At 41.0% G+C, this 20,353-nt stretch overlaps 8 protein-coding genes across 8 annotated transcripts; 5 read left to right on the forward strand and 3 right to left on the reverse strand.

The window, feature by feature from the left end:
• Window positions 1-930: 930 nt before the first annotated feature.
• On the reverse strand, window positions 931-2,085 carry LOC149270626 (uncharacterized). The gene is made up of 2 exons (XM_089476238.1): window positions 1,932-2,085; window positions 931-1,861 (listed from the first exon to the last, which is right to left on the reverse strand). The coding sequence occupies exons 1-2, from the start codon at window positions 1,944-1,946 to the stop codon at window positions 1,043-1,045; spliced, it is 834 nt and encodes a 277-aa protein (XP_089332364.1). The 5' UTR covers window positions 1,947-2,085; the 3' UTR covers window positions 931-1,042.
• A 1,568-nt stretch (window positions 2,086-3,653) lies between these two features.
• Window positions 3,654-4,920, reverse strand: LOC108608877 (uncharacterized). The gene is made up of 2 exons (XM_018000486.2): window positions 4,721-4,920; window positions 3,654-4,648 (listed from the first exon to the last, which is right to left on the reverse strand). The coding sequence occupies exons 1-2, from the start codon at window positions 4,733-4,735 to the stop codon at window positions 3,764-3,766; spliced, it is 900 nt and encodes a 299-aa protein (XP_017855975.2). The 5' UTR covers window positions 4,736-4,920; the 3' UTR covers window positions 3,654-3,763.
• Window positions 4,921-5,069: 149 nt separating this feature from the next.
• LOC108608882 (uncharacterized) lies at window positions 5,070-5,930 on the reverse strand. Its single transcript, XM_018000492.2, has one exon. It carries the CDS (start codon window positions 5,869-5,871, stop codon window positions 5,188-5,190), a length of 684 nt encoding a protein of 227 aa, XP_017855981.1. The 5' UTR covers window positions 5,872-5,930; the 3' UTR covers window positions 5,070-5,187.
• A 2,481-nt stretch (window positions 5,931-8,411) lies between these two features.
• On the forward strand, window positions 8,412-9,581 carry TwdlJ (TweedleJ). The gene has a single exon (XM_018000489.2). It carries the CDS (start codon window positions 8,422-8,424, stop codon window positions 9,259-9,261), a length of 840 nt encoding a protein of 279 aa, XP_017855978.1. The 5' UTR covers window positions 8,412-8,421; the 3' UTR covers window positions 9,262-9,581.
• Window positions 9,582-10,690: 1,109 nt separating this feature from the next.
• LOC108608879 (uncharacterized) lies at window positions 10,691-11,719 on the forward strand. The gene has a single exon (XM_018000488.2). It carries the CDS (start codon window positions 10,748-10,750, stop codon window positions 11,627-11,629), a length of 882 nt encoding a protein of 293 aa, XP_017855977.2. The 5' UTR covers window positions 10,691-10,747; the 3' UTR covers window positions 11,630-11,719.
• A 1,886-nt stretch (window positions 11,720-13,605) lies between these two features.
• Window positions 13,606-14,970, forward strand: LOC149270627 (uncharacterized). The gene is made up of 2 exons (XM_089476429.1): window positions 13,606-14,079; window positions 14,144-14,970. Exons 1-2 carry the CDS (start codon window positions 14,065-14,067, stop codon window positions 14,849-14,851), a joined length of 723 nt encoding a protein of 240 aa, XP_089332555.1. The 5' UTR covers window positions 13,606-14,064; the 3' UTR covers window positions 14,852-14,970.
• A 96-nt stretch (window positions 14,971-15,066) lies between these two features.
• TwdlR (TweedleR) lies at window positions 15,067-16,287 on the forward strand. Its single transcript, XM_018013929.2, has 2 exons — window positions 15,067-15,193; window positions 15,252-16,287. Exons 1-2 carry the CDS (start codon window positions 15,179-15,181, stop codon window positions 16,197-16,199), a joined length of 963 nt encoding a protein of 320 aa, XP_017869418.1. The 5' UTR covers window positions 15,067-15,178; the 3' UTR covers window positions 16,200-16,287.
• Window positions 16,288-16,919: 632 nt separating this feature from the next.
• Window positions 16,920-17,771, forward strand: TwdlS (TweedleS). Its single transcript, XM_089476430.1, has one exon. It carries the CDS (start codon window positions 17,089-17,091, stop codon window positions 17,728-17,730), a length of 642 nt encoding a protein of 213 aa, XP_089332556.1. The 5' UTR covers window positions 16,920-17,088; the 3' UTR covers window positions 17,731-17,771.
• The last annotated feature ends 2,582 nt before the right edge of the window (window positions 17,772-20,353 follow it).

Genomic DNA, 20,353 nt, shown 5'->3' on the forward strand with positions numbered 1-20,353 from the left:
TATTAATCTTAACTCCACATAAATAATGTTCCATAAATAATGTAGCATGAAAAATAGAATTATTTACATGTAAAGTAATTCTTTTTAAAATGTCATATTCATATTCATATTTGATACGTTTCGATTTCCCATTAGATAAAACATAGGGAAAAAACCCAAGCAATATACTTTACAAGAAATAGGAAAAATAATTATATTCCTCTACATCCTATTAATCTAAGCCAAGTAGACATTAACTGGGAGAACAATGTTAAATATCTTGGTGTCTTGTTAGACAAAAAATTAACTTTTTCTGATCACGTCCAATTTATAATTAAAAAAACAAATATATTAATTAAAGTGTTATATCCATTCATAAATAGGAACTCTCGACTAAGTTTAGAAAATAAAATGTACCTATTTAGATCAATTTTCCAGTCCACAATTTTTTACGGGGCTCCGGTTTGGGCTGATATAGCTAAGACTCATATCTGTAAAATCCAAGTCTTGCAAAACAAAATATTAAAAAGAATATTTAATCTCCCGTGGCATTACCCTACTGCGGAGCTACACTATATTGCCAGAGTCGAACTAGCGTCAGATAGATTGACTAAGTTGCACACAAATTTTGTAACCCGTTGTAGTTATTCATCTTACCTACATTTACAAAACAGTATTGAACCCTTATAAGCAATAAGCAATTAGTCATAATTTTAATTTTAAGTTTTTAGTCTTTAAGTCAATTTACGAGGTTTTTGTTTATACTTTTCCTTCAAAAATAATGTTTCTAAATGTAATTAAATTTCCTGAACAAATAATATTAACATTTAAGCAGAAAAGGTTTATGGCCTGTACTCTTAACTTTCTCATGTAAATCACTCACACTTGTGTAAATACTGATATAAAATAAAGTGTTCCTTATAAATTAAAAATTAAATAAAACATATTCAATTTCGATCTAAAAATATTTCATATTTATTTTTGAAATTATGCATTAGTTAACAATTGGCGATAATAAAGTTCACAACATTCGTCAGTATATAATTAATCTAAACATATTAATTTAACGACGTAGACGACGGAAGATGGATGTGGGCAGGTATGAGTTGTCGGGGCTTTGAGGAACCACCTGACGTACTGGAACGCGGGATGCGAAGTTCAAGGCGGGGGCAACACCACCATCAAGAGCCTTAGAAGTACCACCCAGCTGATCGTATTGGCCTTGAATGGCGCGCTGTGCGTTGAGAGCATCCTCAGGGGTGCGGTACTTGACGAAGTGCACCTCGGGCTTGTTGTTGGTGTTGCTGCGGATGGCATTCAGTTTGTTGGCCAGATCTCCGATGTCGGCCTGCTTGTTCAGAACATAGATGGCGGTCTCCTGCTGGGCGGCCTGCTTAGCCAGAGCCAGAGCAGCGTTCTCCAGACCACGGTTCTCGGGTCCCTTGATGAAGACAACACGCAGAGCTTTGTTCAGAGAGCTGGAGACCTTCTCCAATGCTTGTGGCTCATCGAAATCTTGTTCGTTGGCGGTGTAGGTGAAGAACTCCTTCTGCAATTCAGGAGCTGGGGCAGGGGCGTTGTAATTGACTGGACCATCTGCTGCCACTTGAAGGCCGCCGAGACCACCGAGGCCGCTGAGGCCGCCAAGGTTGGAGCCCAGACCAATGTTGTCACCTCCAAGACCAGAATCCAATCCGCCAAGTCCGCCGCGTCCTCCCTGGTTGCCGTCGATCAAGCCACTAAGTGAGCTACTGCCGCCGATGCTTCCAATATTTCCACTTCCGCTGCCAGGCCTGAACGAAAGTCCTGAGGGGGCGTGTCCTACCGGCTGGTAGTTGTAGCCAAGTTTATCGGCGCAGGCAACGGCCACCAAACACATAACCTATAGGTATTTGGAGAAGAGAGGGGAGAGATAATCCTTCAATGTCCCGTTGCAGATCCTTTGTACTTACAATAAAAGCGCGCATCTTAATGTCAAATAGATGTTTCTTGGTTCTTCTACTTCAAGTTACGATTCGCTTCTGACTTCTGCTTGGAGCAGTCTTTATTATTTATACAAATCCATCTTCGAGGCTGATAAAAACAAAACTGCCGCCTTGGTGTCGCTTGCATAGAAATCGCTTTGATGCCACTGTGTTTGCCGCCTACAAAGCTTTTTAGCTCTACAGTTTTATGGTCGATTTGGAATTTTTGTTGCGTTTCAATGGGCAACGGCTGCGACTGCGGCTGAGACTGTGACTGCGTCTGATTGTTTTAGGTTATTCAAATTTTCGAGTTTTTTATTCAATAATTTTTACAAGAATTAATATAAAATTATAAAATTAATATGTGGCGAGCACATTGAACACACTTTATATGCATATTGATGCTATAAAGATGGGTCATAATTATCTATAATAAATATAAAATAAATGTTTTTCCTAAATATTTCGGCAAGGCTACAAGCTTGTTTTATGTAGGACATCTATTTTAGCGTCATTTATAGGAATTTTGATTAAGCAAATTTGATGATATTGATTTATGCTATGACAGCAAGTCATATTTTAGAAGTACAGCCAGTGATGAAACCGAAAATTAACCATTTTCAAATATGAGCTCATAGCTAGTATTATAATCTAAGATGGACTTACCATATTAGATACTAATTATTAATGACTGTACTTATTTTTTTTTTTGTTTCTGTAAGCTGACTTAGTTATATTATTCCTTAGATAACTTTGCTTATTTTTTAAATAATAAAAAAAGAAATATTTTTTTAAGACTATTTTGGTCTTATATATTATAATATTATATAAAATTTATTTGTTAAGTAATTTTAAACATATTTATACATATAAATATCAAACATATTATTGTATTATATATGATAGTCTTTCATTCTAACATAGAACCTTACAACTGTGTCCGATAAAGAATTTTCGGACTGTTGATTCTGTCAACGTGTTTTCCATTATTATTACTTAATTTTATTTTAACTCCCTTTATAATACTATTTGAGCAGCAGGAGGACACCACGATAAATTATCAGAACTAGGAAACTGTAAGCATAGACAATCGAAGAGTAATGCCAAATACCAATCATTTGTTATTTTCGTAACGTCACGCCTAAATATTATTTTTGCACGACATATTCTTAAACATATTTTTATATATTTTTAAAAATTCATGTAATAAAACTGAACTAAGAGATCATTAGCAGCTGACTATTCCTAAGTAAAATTCGATTTAAAATTTCCTACAGTCATGAAACAATATAATTTATATTTGTATATAACTTTAATCAGAAAAATATATCCTATTGAATGTTATGTTTGTGAATTGTTTGAAAATTATGATATGATGATATTTTTTAGCTGGCCATAGCATACAAAAATACAAAGACATATGAAATTCTCCACGTATAACCAGTGGACAGATGAAAATTCTACACAGTAAATACATATAATGCATACAGTCTGATATTGAAAAATATATCGTTAGTATTTAAATACTTACAATCTCAGAAAGTTGCAAATTTTTATATTTCAAACGAGATGATTTGAATTGTAAGATTTTCATATAAATATTGTACATATATATAGGGTATAGGTCAATAATTCTTCTATTGAAACATATTTATATATCTAGGCTTCCATTGATCTTCAATGGAAGATGAACGCGTTCAGTATAAAACATTTAAAATTGAAATTTTTTTTATTCATTTATATGTAATCAACAAGTAACAGAAATATTTAACAAACAGTCCATAGAGCTAACAAAGTTGTCGTGGCTCAATACGACCTATTTACAGGCGACGGAAGACCGATGAGGGCAAGTATGAGTTATCGGGGGTCTGAGCAGTAACTTTGCGAGTTGGTGCCTGAGAAGCGAAGTTCAACGAGGAGGCAACACCACCATCAAGAGCCTTGGAAGTACCACCCAGCTGATCGTATTGTCCTTGAATGGCGCGCTGTGCGTTGAGAGCATCCTCAGGGGTGCGGTACTTGACGAAGTGCACCTCGGGCTTGTTGTTGTTGTTGCTGCGGATGGCATTCAGTTTGCTGGCCAGATCTCCGATGTCCGCTTGCTTGTTCAGAACATAGATGGCGGTCTCCTGCTGGGCGGCCTGCTTGGCCAGAGCCAGAGCAGCGTTCTCCAGACCACGGTTCTCGGGTCCCTTGATGAAGACAACACGCAGAGCTTTGTTCAGAGAGCTGGAAACCTTCTCCAGAGCTTGTGGCTCATCGAAATCTTGTTCGTTGGCGGTGTAGGTGAAGAACTCCTTCTGCAATTCAGCAGCTGGGGCAGGGGCATTGTACGAGACTGGAGCCTCTAAGTTTCCTCCGCCCAGGTTACCACTGGAGATACCACCGAGGTTACCACTGGAGATACCACCGAGGTTGCCTCCAGTGATACTACCGATGTTATTGCTGGAGAGGCCACCAAGGTCGGACAGATCACCGATATTTCCGCTTCCACTGTTGCCTGCGCCCAAATTGGAGTCCAAGTCACTTGGCCTTCCACTTATAAGTCCAATGGGTCCACTCTCGTAGCCGCTAAGCGAGTCACCGCCGAGTCCTGTTCCACTTCCGCTGCCAGGATTAAAAGATAATCCTGAGCCAGAGTGTCCCACGGGCTGGTAGTTATAGCCGAGCTTATCGGCGCAGGCAACTGCGATCAGGCACACAACCTTTTGTCATGATGGAGATAATTAGTCCATTAATATATCCTTGGCCTTGGGGAACAGACCGCAAAAACTTACGACGAGGGCACGCATCCTGGACTCTGCTGATTAGATTCTATTGCTTTGAGGCTTGTTTGGTTTCTGTTTAATACCGCGATAGCGTCCAATATTTATACAAGCTTATCTTCGAGGCTGTTAGCGTGGCTTCTCGTTGAATACAATGCGACGATGTCACAAAATGTTTTTCCGCATAAAAATAAGCTGCGTTGGTCTTTTGTCTCGGCGCCTGTTGCGATAATTCAGTTTTGCATAAATGTTATTATAAGGAAAGTGATAAAAATCAAAATCGTGAGCATAAAAATGCAATATTTTTGCACACAGGGGCAAATGTGTATGCGAAGAAAAGACAAAAACGAAATGATTGTAATTTTAGGTTTAATTCATTTGGTTCGATTTTATTGTGTATTCGTCTATAAAAAGCAGGAAACAAAAACAATAACCAGTCCAGCGTCATCGGCGAAACAATTTTATACGACTATTTACTTCTAACGCAGACGGAGGCGGCGTAGGATGTTGGCTGGCAAGTAGGAAGCGGAGGGCCCGCTTTGGGAGCCATAATTACCGATAGATTGTGAGACAGGGCTACGGGATGCAAAGTTGATGGCTGGGGCGATGCCGCCGTTTATGTTCTGGCTAGTTCCTCCCAGGGAATCGTACTGTGATTGAATGGCGCGCTGCGCGTTGGCGGCATCCTCAGGCGTGCGGTACTTGACGAAGTGCACCTCGGGTCTGGCGTTGGAGTTCTGGCGGATGGCATTGAATTTGTTGGCCAGATCTCCGATGTCGGTCTGCTTGTTGAGAACGTAGATGGCAGTCTGTTGCTCGGCAGCCTGTTTGGCCAGAGCCAGAGCAGCGTTCTCCAGACCACGGTTCTCGGGTCCCTTGATGAAGACCACACGCAGACCTCTATTGGCACTATTTAGGACTCTCTCGCTGGCTGCAGGATCGTTGAAATCCTCCTCATTGGCCTCGAATGTGTAGAACTCCTTGTTAAGACCACCACCAGAAGAAGCATAGGATGCGCCGGGTCTGCTCTCAGCGCCGGTGCTGTAATCATCATATGCAATATTCGGATTGATGTTGCTGGCAGAGCCGGTGTCGATTCCCTGTCCGTAATTATACTGGGCGCATGCGGCGCCGAACAAGCAGAGCACGATGAGGAAGCGCATTGTGAGTTGGAGAGATGTGTGTGTTGAACAGCCAATGGTTGAGACTGAATCCTGATACTTTGCGACGGGCCTTTTATACCCCGCCGTCGAGGTGGGATCATGCTTAGAACAATGGATGGATTCTTTACGGGCACATAATTCAAGTTGTCTTGTATGCAAAGTAGTGCGCTTATGAAGTGATTATGCAAAACTATCCAACTCGACAAGCTCTTCAACTTTCCGAGTTAGGGAACTCGGGAAGGTGGGACCGGTTATTGATGTTCGTTCTCGCCACTCAACATAGGTATTTGGATTCAGCAGAGAAATTATTTAAGAACTATCGAACTCGTTCTCGACAACATAAACGAATCCAATTAGCTCAAAGCCATCGTAACGGGCAAATATTTGTCTGTCTATTTAGTATCCGCATTCACACTAAAATACGCGCAATAATTAATACATTTCAGAATGGCAGAACATTGCTAACAGCTTTTGATTTAGCCGCTTACGATAAGTTATGCATGACGAAACACCTATTTATTTTGTAGCATTTTACCGGAGGAAATATTTGAGTTGTGAGTTGATCTAAAGCCGCTAGCTGGGTAATGGATCGGTTATTGCCCCAGCTCAATACTTGTTTAAGTATCGACGTCAGCTTCAAACTTGTTGCTCTTCGCGATGTTCATCGGCCGTGTTCCTTGTAGACGTATCGCATATATTATTTAAAGAATATATTTTCATTTTATGTGAAGACTTGCCTAACTGTTAAATTCGCAATGAATTTGTAAGTTCAGATTTTTTTTCCAGTTTCAGGATCGAATGTCTGGCTGCTAGATGTACTTAGATTTGTCTAGAAGCGAATAGTTATACAATCTTTTATAAACAATAATAATAACAAGAATAGAAAAGCTAAGGATATAATTCAGAACAAAAATTTGCGACAATCGAAAAAGTGTCAGATGAAAAGAATAAATAAAGTAATATAATATATTTAAATTTACCCTGACATTTAGAAAATTGTTTGACAAATAGCAAAGATATAAAACTTCGTAATTAAATTTTTGAATATATTTAACTTTAGCCAAAACATGTATGTATTAGTTAAAGTCGAAGACGACGGAGAATGTTTGCTGGCAGTCAGGTGGGTCAGAGACCGATAATTGCGCCGACGGTTTTACGAATAGAGGTTGGAGCTAGAGAGACAAAGTTGACAGTTGGGGTATGATGATGATGACGCTTCCAACTGATGCTTGAATGGCTTTTTGTTGGCCAGATCGCACGAAGTTTTGTCTCTTTGAAAACAACTGTATTATATTTATTATATATATATATATATATATATATATATATATATATATATATATATATATATATATATATATATATATATATATATATATATATATATATATATATATATATTTTTAATAGCACTGCAAATCGTTAAAAAAAAAAATTGTAATCCCTTGCGCTCCATATATGGTAGCTAAATTTAGAGCTGGAATGCATTTGAAGAGTAAACATTTGGTATTTCCTATGCTAAAATGGAATCATTGTGCAAAATCGTATTTGAGTTTTTGCAAGTCCAGCAGGTTGAAATTGAAGGGTCTTGGTCAAAGTCGGTATGCAAATGAGGAAAGAGGAGCAAGGTGTTGGGCACGAATGCGAAATGAGCGGCGCCAAGTAATTTATTAAATAACCAATTATCGAATTATCTTATATACCGATGACACCGCGCTGCAGTTCGATCAGCTAATTTGATAATCAATCGGTAGGAAAAAACGCGATTTTATTTTTAGCGGTGACGTCGTCGGTACTTCCGGCGCCATTCAATATCCACGTCTATTGCCGGCTTCAGAAGGTCACCTCCACCCGCAAATATTAGCATAAAGCAACAGATAAAGCCACAAAGTCGATGCGAAGCCTCACAAAAAAGGCAATAATAATTTTGCAGATTGTTTAAAAATGTCTTTGAATAACGCGACTGGGCACGCCTCATTTGCATATTTTGTTCGCTTTTGGGTAACACTTCAAGTCCCGTATTTATTGCAGCTAGGTTAGTGAATAGACAAGTGTATTGCACCAATTTTAGTTTACGAGCCATTAGCTAGTCCGTCAACAACCTGCTCATTAAAGCTAGATGTATGCTGATTACGAAGATAAACTCAAATATTTCGTGAAGGTTTTTTTCAAAAGCTGAAAAGGCAAAGATGAATAATGGGAATTATAGTTAAATGCAGAATATTCAATTTAATATAAATGCTATGGCGTCGCAGTCAGTGTCGCCGGCGGTGTTGCTGCCGGTGTCGGTGTTGGTATCGCTGATGGCATGCTGATCAAGATATTCAACTCCGATTCGGTTAGAAACCATAAGCTCTTAGAGAGACTGCTCAATCAAGCCGTTCCATTGCATATTTAGTACCCGGCAGTCAAAAAGAACTCTTGCATAATATTACCATTTTATACAATCGTTTTGCATAACGGTAAATGCTCCACATAGCCTCCAACATAAAAGCCACCAAGCTATTGACTAAGACTCCATATTCTATAGCCAACTCAAACAGACTCAACATGCAACATCTTTCCGTTATTCTCTGTTGCTGTTTCGTGGCTTTGACTGCAGCTGACAAGCTTGGCTATAATTACCAGCCCGTCGCTCATTCCGGCTCTGGACTGTCATTTGCGCCTGACGACGCTGCCAGCAATGTGTCGCCCTCATATGCAGCAGGACTTGGCCCAGCTGCTTATTCTGGTGACGCAGGCTCAGCCCAGCCGTCACTTGTGGAGCCAAGCGGGCCCATTGCTGCGCCATCTGCAGAGGCTCTAGATTATTCTGCGGCGCAGCCTGAGCTGCAGAAAGAGTTTATCACCTATACGGTGAATGAGGAGGACTTCGATGAGCCAGCTGCATCTGAAAAGGTGTCCAACTCGTTGAGCAAGGCTCTGCGTATTGTCTTTGTCAAGGGGCCCGAAAATAATGGCCTGGAGAGAGCCGCTGTGGCTCTGGCCAAGCAGGCCGCCCAGCAGGAGACCGCCATATATGTCCTGAGCAATCAGGCCGATATCAATGATTTGGCCAACAAGCTCAATGCCATTCGCAGTAATGCCAATAACAAGCCCGAGGTGCACTTCGTCAAGTACCGCACTCCTGAGGATGCCTCAAATGCTCAAAAAGCCATTCGGGATCAATACGATCAGCTAGGTGGATCATCCTCCCATCAGGACGGCGGTGCTGCACCCGTACTCAATTTCGCCTCTAGTGCGCCAAGTCCAGCTACTGCACCAGCACCAGCAACAGCACCACAAATAGCTGATGAGGCAGCCACTGAGCCTATTTCCTCATACATTCCACCTGTAACTCCAGGCAGCACGTATTTGCCTACAAACCTTTTGCGCCGCTTGCGAGTCTAACTCTTAGCCTTTGGCGTGTTTCTGTTGTTGTAACTGAATACCTTTGTTATTGTTGACTTATTGTTTTGAAAATAAAATGTTGATATAAAAATTATTGAAATTCTGATTTAAGTGGCGGATGTTTGCTTTTGTACTCTGCAACGGAGCTGGCTAAAGTGGGGTATATCATTTATAATCGCCGCTACTAGCCAATGTATTGTAAATCAAGCTTAAGCCCTTTCAATATGCTGGGATTCCCATTAATTCATGAGAATTTTAGCATGTAGTTAAAAAAAGCCTGAGTTATGTGTTTTAATTAAAATATATTAATATTATGTAAACTTGGTCCCATTTTAATTTCATTGAATCTCTTTTGACCCCTTTCCATTTCATTCTTCATTTCGTGCTGTTCCTTAGCTTTGACTTAACCCACATATTGATGGGGTATCGTAAAATTTGAATATCTAAAAACAGACTGTCATAAAATCAAAACACAGCATAAATTTCTTTAATGGGTATCTTTTGGCCCGTTACTTGGAATGGAACTATTTGGAAATAGCTTATTATAGATTGTAAATTTTTTTTTTTTCGCTGAGGAATTTGAGTCGATGAAAATATCTTGAATTTCAATTTAGAAACGGATTTGGGTTTTTTCGTGAGACAAACGAGTTCAACAGGTTAAATAGGCTGCCAAACTCTGAGCTCTGCATGAAAATTGGCAAATGGGAAGTACAAGTTCTATGACAGCATAATTTTATGCTCTCGATGTTGATTTTGTACAGCTCCAGCGACATCGAGAAATGTTTGCGTGCTGCTTATGGGGATCAAAATATGCATGTGAGCTGCCCACGATTTTGGTAAATTGATTTTGTATGAATTGTCTGACAAATTGCATTTAGCTACATCGAACAATGCCCAAAAGCGTAGCGTCGAGCAATTTAATATTATTAAGCTCGCATACTGCCCCAAAAATACAAATATTTGTGGCCATTAGCCAGAGTTTCACTTTCAATCGGGGCGGGCCCGATTTGCATAACAAAATGCGCTAACAAAAGAATTTGGCTACCGCACAGCCAAACAATTTGGAGCTGCCTCTGTCGCAGCGGACTCAGCCTCTGTCGGTGTCGACTGCGCTGCCGGCGTCAATACGCGCTGTCCATTTGCATAAAAATTTTCTTTGTAAGCCGAAGTTCATCAAATTTTAATCAACGCCGAGGCGGCTGCTGTTGCCGTTGCTGTTGCTTTTGCTATTGTTGTTGTTGATGATGTTGTTGATGTTGTTGTTGTTGTTGGCGTCAGCTAATAATCAAAGCCACCTTAAATAAACATGTTCGACAACATGTTGGGGCGACATGTTGCGACATATGATGAACCTTATCTTGATATCATGCATGATTGCTCAACGATTGTTCTCAGAATGACATACATATTGGTATAAAAATGGCACCTCACCTCTTGACCACATCATTCTGTGCTCAGTGCTCCGAGTAGAACTAGAACCTCAAAAATGCGCGTCTTTGTCGTCTTGTGCCTTGTGGCCGTTGCCTGCGCCGATAAACTTGGCTACAACTACCAGCCGGTAGGACACTCCTCATCAGGACTTTCGTTCAGGCCTGGCAGCGGAAGTGGAAATATTGGAAGCATCGGCGGCAGTGGCTCACTTAGTGGCTTGATCGACGGCAACCAGGGAGGACGCGGCGGTGGTTTAATCGGTGGCTTGTCGGGCAGCGGCCTGGCCGGACTTGGCGGATTGGATTCTGGTCTCGGCGGTGACAACATTGGTCTGGGCTCCAACCTTGGCGGCCTAAGCGGCCTCGGTGGCCTCGGTGGCCTCGGCGGCCTACAAGTGCCAGCAGATGGTCCAGTCAATTACAACGCCCCTGCCCCAGCTCCTGAATTGCAGAAGGAGTTCTTCACCTACACCGCCAACGAACAGGACTTCGATGAGCCACAAGCATTGGAGAAGGTCTCCAGCTCTCTGAATAAAGCTCTGCGTGTTGTCTTCATCAAGGGACCCGAGAACCGTGGTCTGGAGAACGCTGCTCTGGCTCTGGCTAAGCAGGCCGCCCAGCAGGAGACCGCCATCTATGTTCTGAACAAGCAGGCCGACATCGGAGATCTGGCCAACAAACTGAATGCCATCCGCAGCAACACCAACAACAAGCCCGAGGTGCACTTCGTCAAGTACCGCACCCCTGAGGATGCCGCTAATGCCCAGCGTGCCATTCAATCGCAGTACGACTCTCTGGGCGGCAGCAGCCAGACCACCAATGGAGGCGTGGCTGGTGCTCTGAACTTCGCCTCGGCGCCACAGTATCGTCAGCCAAATGCACGAATTCCAGAGAACTCATATCTGCCCTCGTCTGTGCTCCGCCGTCTCCGGTACTAATCTGGAATCTTTAACCACTTTTGTTTTGTTAACCCATTGTTATCTATTGATTTGTCAAATATTAAAAATAAAATTCGTATTTAAAATTTATTCCTCCATTTCTTTTTATCTACTATCCCATATTTAACAATAGAATTGAGTCTTTTAGAATATTAAGGAGGCATTGCATGCCTTTTCACACTTACCGTCAAAATTACAGCATTCGGTATTTACTTAGGGCTATAAAAATTCCATCATTGTGACGGTATTATCAATGCAAAGTGGAAGACAATAAAATTTACATTTTTGCATATTGTGTGTATGCCTATTGTACAAGAGGCGCAAACAACATTTTTCGATAATAATTAAAATGTTAATATGCGTGAAGTAAAAGGCTAGACAAACTATTGGCACTTAAATTTATGGCAACTGCAAGACGGAACTATCGTGACTAGGCCAGCCAAAGCCATTTCAATGCATTATGTATGAGTAATAACAGAGCTGCCGAATGAATGCCCAATAACAAACCGACACAATAGAAGCTGTATTCAAGAGCACCCACTATTCTTGATTAGCATAAACAAAAAATAAAACTCTACAATAGTTTTGTTTTTCGTTTTATTTATTCTTTTTTTTTTTTTTTTCTTTTTCGAAATATCAATAAATACGATCGCTGGCAAATTGTTAGCTGAAATAGAAATCCAGTTGGCTATTGGCCTATCATGATATATCCGTAAAAAAAAAAAAAAAAAACAACAACTAAGCACGTGAATGCAGATTATAGCAAATTCTGGCGTCTCTTCTGTTATTTATGCCCATAATATAACTCCGCAAGTTTGTTTCTAAAGCTATTTTTAGCTAGGTTTATTTCTAAAGCTATTTTTATTACTAAGCAAATAAAATGATTGACTTAAATTTATAAATTTTAAATATAATCATTTTACTAAATGTTAAAGGTTTTGATATAAAGTGAAATACCTTGAATTGGGAATTATTGTACATTATAAGAAAATACTCTTCAATGCCCGCTCTCTGGATGCTCCAGCTGAAATATACCGCTTTTCTTCCAAGTATTTCCTCTACGTATTTCTTATATATCTTCAAAGTGTTTTCCGTGTTTCCCCTAAATATTTTCCTCAAGTATTTCCTCAACGTATTTCCTCTGAGTACCTTTAGTACTTACTTCTTCTAATTCCATTAAGAATGTCTTCTATGTATTTCCTCTTGCTGTCTCTTCGAAGTATTTTTTTTAGTTACTTCTTTTAAGTATTTCTTCTAGGTATCTCCTCTAATTAATTCCCCACTCACTCGCCTTCAGTTTGATGCGCTTTACAACTGACCCCCACCAGGTCTGGGCGACTAAAGAAATGCTGCAGCTGCTGCTCTTTATATAGGGCGACTTTCACTCAAAGCCGAAGTCGCGCTCAAATGTTGAACTCGGCACCAGGTAGACATCGTTTCAGTGGAATGGGAACACTCTCTTCTGCTTCAAGCATTCTAGCATATTTTTAATTAAATATAAATACCAAATGTATACTGCTGCAAACATATAGACAACTTCTTCGGCAGACAGACGTAGAGACATGCAGATAGACAGGGAGACAGGGAGAGAGTCAGGCGAACAGACAAATATACATACATAGGCAAGCAAACATGCATAGCTAAATCGGATTACCTCATTACGCTCCTCTAGAGCACATAAAGCTAAATGTTGATATGCTAAATACATAGCTTATGTAAATTAATATTTATAATTATGAAATGGCGTAGACAGCAGTTTCTTCAGTTCTATATTTCTCCCAAGGAGTAGAACTTCTGCATAGTCTGCCTCAATCTCTGGCTATTCAATCCCTTATGCAATATTAATGATTTTATTATCAATAGGCTACTATGACTACTATTAATACTCTTTGTTACTCTTATTTTTAAATATATATGTAAACAATGTTATTGTTCACGAATTTGATAGCGAATTCCAATGTGTTGTAAGACATAGGAATTATGGATTTGCAATTCTGCTTTGGCGAAAAAATATAATACGGGTTATAATACAAATATACTCTCTTATCTAGTATCCCGAAGGCTACACTGACCTTGAGAAAAAAAGTAGGTCAACTGAAATTGGCAAATGTGATGCAGGCAATACAAAAAGAAATGACTAAAGATGCGAATTGGGGAGTAGCGATAAAATAATATATGCTGTGATATAAAAGCAAAACCAGCGAAAAGAAATAAAAAAGTGAGCAGCGAATTGATATTGACAAATAGCGCTTAATGTGGCGCACAAATCAAAGATGACCAATATAAACGATATCGAAAATTGATTGTGGTGCGAAAAACAACAGCATTTGCAAACGCTTCGATAAAACATATAAAAAGCGTGGGTGATAAAGTTATATGCATACTTTAGCTCGAATCAGCTAAAAGCTCACAAGTATTATCCCAAAGCCAACGAAATGCGTGTCCTTATTGTGAGTTTTCCTCGGATCAGCAATACAGCAAAGCAATATAATGAATCGAATCCTACTTTTGCAGACCCTTTGTCTTCTGGCCTTAGCTAACGCTGAGCGGTCTGGATACAACTACCAGCCCGCTGAACCAGCCATCTCCGGTTTGCCTTACACGTCCAGCAATATTGGCCAAAACCAAGCAAACTATATACCACCTGCGGAAACAGGACCAATCAGCCGAGAGCCGTTAATCTCTGGTGGACCGACTCCTGCCGAGCAGTCATACCAATCGCCGCCGGAGCTGCTTAAGGAATTTTTCACGTATGCCGCAGACGAGCGTGATTTCCAGGAACCGATCAACCACGACCAGCTTTCGAGAAGTCTTCGCAAGAATCTCCGCGTCTTGTTCATCAAGGGACCTGAATACAATGGAATCGAGGATGCTGCCCTATCCCTGTCCAGACAGGCTGCTGAGCAGCAAACGGCCATCTACGTTCTGAGCAAGCAGGCCGACATAAACGATCTCGGCAACAAGTTGAACAACCTTCGCACCAACAACTACCAGAAGCCGCAGGTGCACTTCGTCAAATACCGCACTCCCGAAGATGCTATTAATGCCCAACGCGCTATTCAGGGCCAATACGATCAGCTGGGCGGTGTTTCCACTCACCAGAATGTAGGCGTCGCACCTGTCCTAAACTTTGCTTCCAAGACACCCGTTCCAGACATACCAGCTGTGCAAGAGCCCGCTAACACGTACCTCCCCGCATCGCTGCTGCGTAGCCGGGCTTAGGAGTGGACTTGAGCAAAACCATCCCAGCCCCCAGACTGACCATAACTGATTCCCACGCATATGTTAGACCATTCCTTACCATTTCTTTTAAGTTAGGATTGCAAATATTTTAATAAATAATATTAATAACGAAATGCTGAAATTTTAATACTAGGTCAACTATGTCTCAAAGCAGATTTTGTCTGGGTAACCTATTTACTATGTTTGGCAAGCGGCTGGCATCATTATTCCCTATTTGGGATTACAGTCAGCAAAAAAGATTATAAAAAGCTCTTTGGGTTGCGATCTGCTTAACAAATGATCGTTAGTCTTTGATGAGATTACAGCATGCGGAAAGTTGTGGTAAGGCAGTGCCAAAAGGAAAATCTTTGAATATTTTTTGATATATAGTTTTTTCCAGTTTTTATCTTTCATAGCAATATGTTCAGCCAAGCTGGGCTACAATTATGAGCCAAACTCAACAGGATTTGGATACGATTCTGGTGCACTGGTTGATAAATACCAAGCGTCAAGCCATTATCAAGACCATGCAGACTTCCACAAGCATTTTTATGCCTTCGAAGCACCCCAAGATGTCGTCGATGAGGCTGAGCTGGTGGAGCAAAAGATTTTGGCTCACTCCAAGAAAAATCTACAGGTTGTGTTCATAAAGGCGCCCGAGAACAAGGCCGTCGTAGGCGCCCTCAACGCTCTGGCCAAGCAAACCAGCGAAGATAAAACTGACATCTATGTGCTGAACAAGCAGACGGATCCTCATGAATTGGCAAGCAAATTGAGCGCCGCACAGGCGCAGCACAAACACAAGCCTCAAGTACATTTTGTCAAATATAGGACGGAAGAGGAGGCTTTGCAAGCGCAACAGGTCATTCAGGCGCAGTACGGAGGAGCAACGAGTCCGTCCTTACCATCCTCACAGCAGCCATCTTCGGGGTACTCGCAGTCCACGGAGATTCCCTTGCCGGCCTACTATCCGGAAAACCAACCACTAGCGCAGCAAGGCGCCTATCCTCAGGAGCTCTACGCTGCGCCTCCAGCACCAGGATCAAGTTACCTGCCGCCATACACGCCCAACTATGGCGCTGCTCCACAGCCCTACTTTGGTGGTGCAGATCAAGGCAGTCTTGATTTGCCGCCACTGCCCCTACCAGAACAGCAACTGGCACCCAGTCCTTACGACTTGGATGCACGCACTGCGAAATCAAGACGTATCGATTTCCGAGTCAACGAACGACACCGCTCAAATGGTCGAATGGTGTTTCCCACTGAGAAGCCAGCGAAAACCTATCTGCCAGCCATCTCTAATAGCTATTTGCCCCCTCAGAGGCGCAGAAGACGCGCCCACTTCTAAGAATCCCATATCGAATTAAGACATTAAAATAGTAAAGCCAAAAGACTTGAGTTTGTTTAAAGTTTTCAACACAATAAATATCACAAAATCACCGTAAACATATTTTTGTGTCTGCCACAAATCTGAAGAGGGGGCTCAGAGATGAAGCCATTAATTTCTATAAGAGGCTTATCGGCCGATATCTGGAGCGAGGCTCGTTCGCTTATTACAAACAACAAAGCATACACAAATCACGTGTAAATTAGCCCAAAATGCGGCCATAAAACTCGATCATAAAATCAAGTTCAAGTGAAAGTATGGCACAAAGGGCTACTGCGGGGTAAGGGACGGACAATGTATAAGTCTGCGGTGGCGGACAACAGTCGTATATGGAAAAATTAGACAACTAATTTAAATTGGGAGCTCATTTGTAAATTTAATGCGAATTAATTCAAGTTCAAGCTGAGCTCAGGTCAAATTCACATGAATTTTTGGCCTGGCTTTGTCTTTGGCTAGTCACGAAATTTGCATTTTCAAATTGAACGATATTAACATGGATAATCGTATCAGGCTAACACAACGAGCCGAGCACAAATGTTTGCAAAAATCTTTTAAAAACCAATAAACACAAAAAAGCCACTGAAAAACAGAGGAAAAAAATGGCAAACAAAGCCAACGCAGCCGATAAATGAGGTTTGTTGTTTGTGTCGTATATAAGGATGGTTTTGTTGGTGTGACTTGGTTATAATCACACTGAGCTTCGAGCGCTAAAAACCAGCCGCTGCTGGCCAACGTAGAAAGTCCTAAGCTCCAGCAAAGATGCGCCGCCTGACGGTAAGAGGATCGATCGAAGCAATAATTGGAACTTTCATCTTACGCAATTTCCTCCTCTTTCATGTGACAGAGCTTTATGATATTCCTCTGCACCGGCCAGGCGCTCGCACTGAACAACGCCTACCTGCCAGCGAACAATGAGTATGCAACGCGTCGGCCTCTCGCCACGGAATACTTCAGCTACAGTGCGCCCCCGGAGGACGACCAGAGCTTGTCTCTGCAAGCAGCTCGCCAGCTGGCCAAGGCGTTTACGCCTCCGCAGCAGGTGATCTTCATACGCAATCCAGAGTCGAATCTCTTTACTCTGACAGCCAAGCAGCTGGCGGCAAACAATGCTTTGGATATTTATGTGCTGCAGCGGCAGATGGATGCCACCGCTTTGGAGCAGGAGAAGGCAGCCATTGAGCAACAGCTGGGCCTCAAGCCCAGCGTTCACTTTGTCAAGTATCGAACGCCCACCGATGTAAGTCGGGCCATAAACAGCCTAAGAAGTAAATACGAGCAGTTGCCGGGCAGAAGCTACAACCATGCCGTGGAAACGGCGAGTGTCATTCGCCTCAACCCACCGCCGCACCCAGCGCAGCCAGATCCAGTGGTGTTCAAGATCTTGCCCAGGAACAGCGCAGAGTACGAGACTCATGAGCAGGCGAGCGAAGTGGAAGCCGCCAAGCTGCAGGCGCTGTTTCGGCAATATTTGCCCCCAGCGCGGCGGCGTTAGACTAACTGTAACTGGACTAGTGCCAAAGACTGCTAAATTTAAATACTTCGCCATTAGAAATACCTAAATAAATAAATAATATATTAAAAGAAACAAACATATTTGTGACAGTGTATTTAGATAAATACAATGCAAAGCACCTACAATATTCCTATATTAGCTAACATCATTTCGAGTTTTAATTATGAATGAAATTGCTTTGGCAAATTTGAATATTGTGTAAAAGTTGGCTAATCAAATATTTGCTTTTACCGAATCATAATAAGTTTATTTCATCATTTCTATTACAAGTTTTAATAATAATTATTGTCTTTATGCAAATTAAAATTATGGCTGCTCAGTCTCAATGTGAATATTTCTACTCGATTGGGAAAAGCGCGATTAGCCAGGCAGCCAGCCAGCCAGCCAAGAATCTCATCATAGCCACAACTTTGGTTTTTTTTTTTTTGATTTTTTTTTTATTTTCACACCAATAATTTACATTTTGATTTTGATCAAAGCAAGAAATTATATCAAAGTTGTAACCGGCGAAGATTTAATGCTCTTTGTACTTAAAAACTGAATAATATAACATTAAAGCATACAAAGCAAATTCATTTTTACAGATTTAAATTTAATATTTGTTTAAATATACAATTTATAAATATTTGTATATAAACATATATATTTGCCAAATTTGTCATCTGTGGCACCGTCTGTTAGGGTATACACAAAATTCATATTTAGAAATCGAGAGGGCAACTCAGGCTGAGGTCTCTCACCGCAGCTATGGTATTATGAATAATTAATGACTTGGTTGACAAGTCGAAACATTTCACTTTTGAGCTCTTGCTGCGCGATGCGCACAGCTACGGATTATCTTTAAGATATCTCTTAGATAATCATGAACGACCTGTGTCCATGCAAACATTTTCTTAAGCAATGTGTCGCCGGCGCTGCTGCTGCTGCTGTTGAGGTTGTCGCTGGAAAACTTTTTAATGAGCTATGCGCGAGGCTGGGTCGGCCCTACGCTTCTGTCCCACAAGTTGCGTTGCCATCCATCCGTTAAGATTAACGACAGGCGTTGCTTTAAGAATGTTTCAACTAAATTATGGCAGTGCCGGCACTGACACCGGCTCTAGGGCTGACATCATGTTGCCTTGCAAATTGTTTTAGTGCAGAGGTCAAACACACACACAGGCACACAGGCACACTGTCATACTTCCACTTCGCCATGTGGCACAGTGAAGTGCAGACGCAAAAAAGGCATCCTGGCACTACAAATCTGTTGAGCAAGTTTTAGTTTCAGAATTTTCGAGCAACATGAGAACCGGTACGTAGCAGAACGTAGCTCGTTAGCGGCGCCTGCCAAAAAGTTTGCCAGTCACGTCAAAGCTGCCAGGTCTTTCCCGCACTCTGGGAAGCGCTGCAAGTACATGGGTGCTTTAATCTTGGCTGGCGGCTCATGACTTGAAATTCCTGCTCCAATATCAACACAGGTGTGTCCAAGGTCTAACCGATGCGACAGCGTCCCAAACTCACTCTCAGCAGCAGACGCCAAGTTTGCGTGTTGCCAATCCTCTGACGCGAGCTCCTTTCCTTTTTATTTTCATTCTGTCTATGTTGGCTTGCCATTACCACATTATGAGTATTACTAGCAAACTGCTCTTTTTTCCAGCTAGCCACTCTCAACTACGGAATTACGAAATGATCCCCAATGACAATTGCATTTTTGAACGAATTTTAAAGAAAAACTTACCCAACTCGCAATAAATTAAATTAAAAAAAAAAAAAATGAACAAGTCTTATATGAAAGGCAAATAAAGCAAAAATGTAATTGCATCTTAATAAATATTTTATAAAAAAAATAATGTTATATAAATATTTTTGTATATTATGCAAAATCTAAGTATAGAATGAAAGGTATGCTTTCTTGTAACAGACAAAAGAAGCCTTCATCAAATCCGTAATGCCGTACCTATTTCATCCACACATCAATCAACACCTCCGTTTACCTAAAATCAATAAGAAAATGTTTTCCCTAAAATTTAATATATTTACTCCAACCAAGTAATAGCTGAAGCTGTACTTATTCCTCATGCTCTAATGTCGTATTGTTTTGGACGGAGTATATATATATTTTTATAGACAAAATTTTTAGTGTTCAATGCTCGCATTGTTTTTGCCATTCATAAATACTAAAATGTTTTAATTAGCTGAAAAAACTTTATTAGCCGTATTGAGACCTTTCCCCACAGAATGGGGTAGATAATAGCAAACTTTGGCAAAATTATAATTAGCAGCTTAGTGCTGACCCGGGGCTGGGCAATGTTGAAGTTAGCTGCAGCTGAAATCGGTAGCTATTTACATTTCACAATAAGCTCTGCTACTTTGCAGTGATGCGTATTTTGGGTTTTGGTTTTTTTCCGGCTTGAAGCAACCAAAACATTTTGATTGGGGAACGAAACAGAATGAGACAAAGCGGCCCATGCATATTTATATATACATATGTATGTCGCAAAATGCATTTAAATCAAAATGCGACGGCGTTGAAGCCGAGATAAATGGCCAGATATGTTGACTAGGCCTATTCGACGTCTTGACTTAGTTGTCTTTAAATTCGAGCGGGCTTTTAATGACTTTG

Source organism: Drosophila arizonae, chromosome 2, assembly GCF_054131065.1.
Source record: "Drosophila arizonae isolate 15081-1271.41 chromosome 2, UAZ_ARI_1.0, whole genome shotgun sequence".
Taxonomy (NCBI): domain Eukaryota; kingdom Metazoa; phylum Arthropoda; class Insecta; order Diptera; family Drosophilidae; genus Drosophila; species Drosophila arizonae.